This window comes from Physcomitrium patens, chromosome 13, assembly GCF_059467195.1.
Source record: "Physcomitrium patens ecotype Gransden chromosome 13, ASM5946719v1, whole genome shotgun sequence".
In the NCBI taxonomy this organism is placed as follows: Eukaryota; Viridiplantae; Streptophyta; class Bryopsida; order Funariales; family Funariaceae; genus Physcomitrium; species Physcomitrium patens.
The window spans coordinates 2,407,769-2,416,194 of record NC_143422.1 but is presented as its reverse complement, the minus strand read 5'-3'; the positions used below and the strand labels follow the sequence as shown (position 1 = coordinate 2,416,194).

The 8,426-nt window shown below is 36.8% G+C and overlaps 1 protein-coding gene across 1 annotated transcript; it reads left to right on the top strand.

The window, feature by feature from the left end:
* The first annotated feature begins 4,193 nt into the window (after window positions 1-4,193).
* On the top strand, window positions 4,194-6,001 carry LOC112290736 (uncharacterized). Its single transcript, XM_024537360.3, has 3 exons — window positions 4,194-4,357; window positions 4,524-5,499; window positions 5,720-6,001. The coding sequence occupies exons 1-3, from the start codon at window positions 4,194-4,196 to the stop codon at window positions 5,885-5,887; spliced, it is 1,308 nt and encodes a 435-aa protein (XP_024393128.1). The 3' UTR covers window positions 5,888-6,001.
* The last annotated feature ends 2,425 nt before the right edge of the window (window positions 6,002-8,426 follow it).

The following is an 8,426-nucleotide window of genomic DNA, read 5'->3' as shown; positions in this document are numbered from 1 at the left end:
GAGGTAGTCTAAAGGCTCAAACTTTAGAAGAAGATGCCATTCAAAGTTAGGATTATAAAACTCTTTGAATTACTATATTTTAATTATCTAAGGACAATCAAGGATCAAGACATGGAACTCAATTTTGTAAAAGAAAGTTTGCCAAATTATAGAGTCAAATTGGAGGGACAATATTAGAGTCAAAAAAGTAAATTTGAAAGAAAAATTTATTGGAAAAGGAATAATTTTAATTTTGGTTTTTAGAAAGCTAAATTTTGCTCTTAGACAATCTTCAACAAAGAAGTGGTGATAATTTTTGTATAAGGGGGTTGTTGCCAAGATGTGGGAGGTGATAGCTCTTAGTTTTTCCTAATTTTTAGGATATATTTTAAATAAATTAATACAATTGAATGATTTTTTTTTATATATGATTAGATAAAAAAAATTCATGAATTCAATTTAGATAAAATTAATGGATTAAAATTTGTGAATGCATATTGATTAAGAGTAGATGAATTCTCATTTGTGGATAAAAAATCATTCTTGGATGTAAACTCATTTAAAGATGAAAAATTGTTCTTAGATAAAATTCTAATTTTGGATGATAATTAATAATAAAAAAAATTAAAAAAAATTAAATAAAAAATATATAAAATTTTCATCTTTCAATTGTAGTGTAGTTGAATTGTTTAAATACTGAAAGTATTGTTTTATGGTTGTTTGAGTGTGAATTTAATTAGCCAACTAGTTTAAGTTTTTCTATGAAAAAATAAGAGAAAATTTTATATAATCTATTCACATATTAATTAATATTTGTGAATTAGAATAAATCACCTAAACTTAAAAATTATTTGATTTATAAATAAGAAATTATTGGATTTGTTAGACATAAATCAAATGTTTAGGAAAAATTGTTAGAAGATTTAGATAATTAAAACTGTTGTGAATTAGAATAAGCTCCTAATTACTAGAGATTTATTTTAGTTTATACTCTCACTAACCCTAAATCTTAATTATCTAAGATCATAATCCACAAAAACTCTTATACTCTTTAATCTAATTGCTTGATTGACCTCAAATTTTTCAGTCATTTATAGCAAGCACAAAAATAAACTTTCAAATTTTCACCTATATACATGCTATAAAAACCTTCAAATATATATATACATATTTTTTTTTTTTTCAAAATCTAAACCAACCAAAAACATTACTAACTTTGAAAATCCCTCAAAATCTCAATTTTAATCCAAATAACATAAAATCAACTTTCAAAACTCTCTTTTCTAATTTTATCTCAAATCCTATTCTTTAATTGATAAAAGAATCTCAAAAATAATGTAAAATCTTAGTTTTGTGTCTTAGAGTCTAACTCCATTGCAGTCTAGAATAGACTCAAAACCAAATCTTAATCAAATCTTAAATAAATTTTACCTGATTTTGTGAATTTTGTAGAGTAATAGTTTGTATGAATTACACATGTTTATAGAAGGAAGGTAGAATTTCTTCTATTTTTTTGCCTTCTATATACAATTTTTTTTCTAGATGTATGTGAAGTGGCTATAGTATTGGTAGCAGCTTTTGATTTAATTTTAAGACACTTCAATTTCCAATATTCCATCTTTTTGCAATGAAGACAAGTGGTTGTTGGTTTTGGCTTGATTTTAGAATAATTGGAATCTCTTGTGTATTTTTTTGCATAGATTTTGGTTGCCATTTGCATTTATTTTTGCACTCTACAAAGAAGGCTTGTGATTTTAAGTGTAAGCCTTTTATGGTTGTTTTGCTTGAAGAAAAATTACAATAAAATTAGAAAGTATTACAATTCTGCTTGTTTGCAATATTTGAATTATGGTGCCATATTATGATGGCATGGATCTCATGAAGATAAATATTTCTATTGGTGGTATGATGACTCTTCTTGAATAATATTATTGAAGTAAAGCGATAAAGTTGTGTAGGTAATGTATCACATATTTATTTTATTTTATTTTTTGTATTATAAATTAATCTTATAGGTGAATTTGAATGACTATATTACTTATAGAGTATATATTTTTAAAAGCAAGCCATGCCTCATTAGCTATTTTACATGCTCCAATATTAGAGAAGATTGAATTATTCATATAATTCCAAATTGCTATAAGATTAATATTATCTTTCTTTTTTTAGATGAAAATTTCAATTTGATTCATTCATGAGGATGTTGTTTCATTTAATTCTGTAACAAGTGTTGGTTCTTTTTCAATTCCTAAAACTAAATCCCACATCTCTTCCATCTTAAATTTCATTTGTCTTTATTGTTTCCATACCATATACCACATTCTTTGGTGGCAAGGCTATTTCCAACTATGCTCTTTAAGGAGAGAAGTTTATTGGTGAACGTTCTAATTAAACAAAACAGTGATGCAGATTTATGAACATATTGAACGCTAGTGAGTAAAAAGTTCAAATCATGAACAACAATATCTCACTTTAATGTCAGTCTACAAGCATAAGAAACTTTTAAGTGACAATTGAAGAATTAAGACAACTGCACTTCTTTGAAGACAAGAAGGCTCGACGCACGACACACAAAAACGTTATTGTCCAATGCAGGTGAGCACAATTTTGTAAGTGATGATGGATTAGCTCTGGTTTTAGACTTTTTCGATCAAAATTAGGGTTGTCTGTGACGAGAATTGCTTCGAATATGAGGAAACCATGTTGTACAAAATACTAGGAAACTCTGGGCAGTTTCTGGGAGGAAGAAGCGAATTGTCGGTAGCTTTCTCGTTGAGTCAATTGACTGTCGTATCAGATCGGAGTCTCTTTCCACTATCGTTCCAAGCAACGGTCAGCGGCCGTCAAGGCTTTTATGCTTGTCAGATGTCTGTACGTCCAGATGCCGAAACTTTATCCTGATCCCAAATATAGTTAATGTCTTTAGTAGGCATGATAGGCACAACAATTTACAATGGAAAATCGCTAGGTCTTGGAACTTTTGTCACAACTGTCATCATCTTCTTCAATTGAGTCGAAGCGTGTCGGTACAAAATAAATCCACATGTTTCTTGAAGATAACTATGTTTTCCAGAGCCAAGCTCTAGACATGTGTCATAGGATAAGAGAATGTCGAAGCAATTGCACTTACACAAAGTCGTTTGTTATCGAACTTCTTCTGTTGCTGCACGATCTAACTGCAAGAATAAATCCTCTGGATCTTTTCATGAAAAGGTCATACGGGTAATTGTGGTGTCGACAGAGCCATGACTTAGAGATGCTTAGCCATGCACTGTAGTTTTTCCCCAACCGTTTATCCGATTCCTAGATTTGTGGTCGGTTTCGCCATGTGTTAACGAGATGAGTTGATGTTCCATCACTTTTTGGAGGCTGGAGACTTGATGCTTATCTGAGTATGGACTTTTAGCATCTCGGAGTACTACAAGGCTGAAGCTGAGAAACTCCTCATGCAGATAACAGAAGCGTATTGACTTGAAACTCATCTGCCTTGAGGCAGCAACAGATCTGTTGGGCGGTGCAGAGAAGACGCTGGTGGGCCTACACGGAACAACCTCATCACGTAATCTAGTTGTCTGTCGTGTGCTATTTATAACGATTCCATCACCAGCAGCAAACCGTTATCAAGTGATTCTGCGTCTCAAGCTTTGTCAATTTACATCCAACGCAATAGGAAGCCAGCAGTCCTGAACATGATACTTCTGTCCTCCATATCGTACCGCTCTTGATTCTGTAGTAATTCTCTGACTAAGTTTGTTCCTCTTCGTACACACGAAGTCTGTCAGTTTGGTTGTGCATTGATTGTAGTCTGATGAATTGTCTGCAGTGTAGAGTCTTGTCTCCAGTGTAAGGTATTGTGATTGAACGAATAGTATGCACTAAACTTTTTCACCGAAAAAAACAAAAAAACAAACAAATAGATACTGGAATAGCAACGATGCACACATACGCATCGGGTTACTGATTTGCACTGATAATACTTGTCGATTCTAAGATCTAGTTGATGCGTTAGCCTATTTGAGATTGATTTAAAAGCCGATATTTATTGATTTGATAGGTCTGTGGATACTAGAAACATCCAAGTATTTGATTATCGTTTAAAGTTAGCTAGAAGAAGCAAGTAATTGAAATCTCGGGAGTGAGCTTCGCTACGTAGACGACATTCTCAGTATCGATTGAGCGAACGTGGAAGTGGGATTGCATAAACTCAACGTACTATGACGGTTGATCTGCATTACTACGCGCGGAACGAAGGCACCTCAGATATTCAAGACATGAGGGGCGAGTTCCAACTGAATCGCAACGTCAAGAAGGAAATGCGGTTTTCTTCGACTATTCAACACAGTTCCGACTTTCCACCGACACTCCTGGATGCCCGGAGGTACGAATCGATAGTCCATTATTTCCGAGTGACGCGTGCTCACAACCTGCACCATGCATGCAGCCATTAGCTACCAGTGTTAAAATGCATTCAATAGCTGGTTATAGCAGTTACTGTTGTTTCTAGAAATGCACATTAAGCTGATACTCCGTCTCAAGTTTTTCAGAGCGATGGCAGAACCTGGCGATTTGAGTTACTTTGGCTTGTCACCAAAGAAGTCCCGCGCTAAAGAAAGCTCCAAGTACTTCGGGGTCCGGTTTAGGCCCGACCTCCAGAAGTGGGTCGCCGAAATTCGTGTTGCGGAATGGAAGTCCGTCGACAAAAAAGTGTGGCTGGGAACCTTCGACAGTGAAGAGGGTGCCGCTCGAGCAGTAGATGCCGCCAGGAAGCTCCTCAAGTGCAAGAAGAAACGAGGGTTCAATATTCCTAGTGCTGAGCTGGATGCGTACTCGGAGAAGATACCATCCAATTTAAAATTAACAAACCTGTTGGACGACTCCATGTTCAAAGAAGTCACCCTCTTTGTCAAAAAGAGAGCCCAAGAGTACGCCTCAAGTTTCACTTCTGGCCAGGTCTTTACCAGCTCGGATTACCAGGTGCAGCCGGATCTGAGCTACTTCGACGTAAATCTGTTGCAGCGTATTGGCGATCCGTTGCAGGAGGAGGTGTCATGTTTGGCTTCCCAATCCTCAGCACTGCATGGGTTGGAGCTTTACAACGACCAGACATGCGCGGTTATCGCAGCCTCTTACCCATGTAGCTGCTTCTCATCATTAAATAATTTTAGTCCTCCGTCGTGTGTCTCAGATGGCCGCTGCTCCTCCTTGGATGCATCCAACGAGGCTCAAGAGAACTTGCTCCAAGCATACGAAGATGCTTGTTACCGTCGAGGTGCTGGTGGTTCCGATTGGCAGAATTTTGGTTCATATTCGTCTCCGAACTCAAACGTCGAGTCGCAGCATGAGACTGATACAACATATGATCATGTACTGCTGGAGGAGCAGGGACTTGGTTGCAGTGGAAATATGAGAAATGCAGGTCATTCTTCAGATTTTTGGGATGTGATCGACGAGTGCATGTTCGACAATCAAGTCCACTGGGGTCGTCATCACTCAGCCATGGATCTGACTACGGGTGATGAGGTGAGCATTGACACACAATTTACTTCGGCAAACAAGTCTCTTACACCACAACTGTAATTGAGGTCAAAACTAGACATGACACTCAAAATTTCGTATCAGCATACTGCTTTTAGTTTCATGTAAACTTTACGACATTGAAAGTCGTATACACTACAACCTTGTCCGTCTTTATGCGAAAGCTCAACATCCAGAATATGAAGTGATTTGTTTCGTGGCGCAGATGCAGCCTTGTGTTGACATCCCGATGCCGAATGTGATCCTCTCACCTCAATACCAATTCACGACCAGCAATGTTAATACAAGTACAGACTCCCAGTTCAACAACTCTCAAACTACTGTAAGCCATGCTCTTTTGAACTCCACGGAGTTCTCACAGGCAGTCTGCTAGAATGTAATAAAAATCCACAACCGTCGGTTTCACTAGCTCACTGTGGTTGAAAACAACGACCATGGTTTGTGAAAAAATCGAAGCGCACTACTGCATGTATCATACTCATTCTACAATAAGGTATATATTGGTATAATAAACATAAGGTACTTACAATTCCTGTGGGCGTAAGTATCCAGTTCGGATGCATGTTGTTATTGTGAATTTAGCTTGTGGCGATGTAGCAAAACTGCAGCAAAACAAGTGATTGGTACCCGATTATGCAGATGCATGGAATCCTATTGCTTTTTATCACTTAACATACACACACAACATATGATGACTAAACCAATCTATATTCAGTTATAGCACAAATGTCTTCAAGTTCAATAACAATTCTCTAATGACACAGAACTTGTCTTTCTCTAATTGATTACACTTTGAACTAGTTCGAACAACTCACTGGACCTCAAGAAATACTTAGAATCTTGGATGAAAGTTGAATGTACATGGATGTTTCAGTAAACCACAATTGGTGGTTCTTGCGTCATGTTGAGCAAGTGGAGTAATTGACAAAGCCAGTTCGTTTCTTTGGTGGATTCTGTGAGGGCTATGAGCTCGGCAACTGTTGTCGAGGTGATAAGGCAACCTTGTTTATGGCTGCCCCAAGTAATGGCAGTGGAGCCGAAAATGTATACGTAGCCTGTTTTGCTCTTCCAATCATCAATATCATCGTCGAAATTTGCGTTCGTGTAGCCTATTAATCTTGGAGGTCTAGCTTCATGTAAATAATATAGGCCGTAATGTTGTGCTCTCTATAAGTAGCACATGATCCTTTTGACAACAGTCCAATGACTTTGTCGTGGATCTTCTTGATACAATGATACCTTAGTGTAAGCGATGTAGGGACACATGATGATGGTAGCATACATCAAAGAACCAACGGCTTATCAATAAGGAACATTGACTGGAGGATCTGTAGGATCACTTATTTTATGTAACTTGGCATGAGTATTGGCTGGGGTAGAGATATCATATACATCTTGTAAACCAAAACAAAGTAAAATATCTTGTATATAACGTCTTTGATGCAGAAATATAGAGTCGATGGAAGAACAATGGTGTACTTGAATGGTGAAATCCCACAAAGTAGTCCACTGGGCCACTAGTATCCTTGAAGCTGGTTTTGATATATTGTAGAATTTCGTCTACATAATGCGGAAGAAGAGATGCTATGATACCATCATCAATATATATACCAAGTATCATGTGAAGAGCTCCTTGATTATTATATACGCATGAATTTGTCTCGTTGTTGATGAGTGCAAACTGTTTCAAAAATACAGAAAGATGAATATTCCATTGTCTTACAAATTGACGTAGTCTGTTGAGTCATTTGTTCAATCGGCAGCAACATATGGATCAACATACCATTGGAGTTGACACATATAAAGTTCTTCGATTAAGTCTCCATTTAGAAACGCAGTTCGAATATCAAACTGGTGAAGGTGCATTCCCTTCATAGCGGCAATTATAAAATAGCTATGATGGAATTATAGCATATTGCAGGGAAGTAAGTTTTAGTGAAATCAATGCTAGGGGTTTGTGTAAATCTTTTTGCGACTAAACAAGCCTTGTACTTATCAATGTCGCTATTTGGTTTGTATTTGATTTTATGAATCCACTTGCATCGGATTAATTTTTTGTGTGTTGGTTTTGGCACTAAATTCCAAGTATGGTTGTCAACAAGCGAACGGTATTCCTGATCCATTTTTGTTTGCCATGAGATGGGATCCATAGAAGATAAGGCTCCATCATAAGTTTGAGGTTCAAGTAAGAACGCTCCGAAACATGCAAGGGGTTGTACAGATGATGTCACTGTTAATATTGGCCGAGTAAGAGAGGATGTACTGTCTTTGGAGGATGAACCATTTGTGGACAAATTAACCCAAGAGTTGTGAGTAAGAGATCTTGTATCGATTTCATCTTGGGGTGAAGGCTTTCATCTGTGTGATCATGACGTAAATCTGAAATGAACATCTTTGGAGATTGTGATCAAGCTGCAAAATTGGTTGGTAAAGCAGATTCAATTCCCGTTGATTGAAGAGAACTTGATGACTGAGGATCAATTTTTGTCTTGTGTGGCAGTGATATCAAAATATTATTTTGATTATCTTCTGCTTTAGATCTGAAAATGAAGTGTGCACAAGTGAATGTATTTGATGGAGATTGCGGGGAAGAAGCTCCTATAGCTTTGTCTACTGCAATTATTCCACTGGAAGCTCTCACTGTCGCTGTTACATCATGAATATGATGAGTTGTATTATAGGTAGTCGTCGTTGGGGCGATCTCTAGAAAAGGTAGTGCATGATGTGCGGGAAGATGTGCATCATTAGTGGAGACTGGAAAAGAAACATAAGACATTTGTTCTGAATCAGTGGTAAGCTCAATAGAGTAGATGATTTTCAAAATAATCATTTTATCAGGGGCTATGTGGCCAAGATCAGCCAGAATCATCGTCATTGTCGGTGATGTTTTAGATGTGAGTGGAGATATTGTT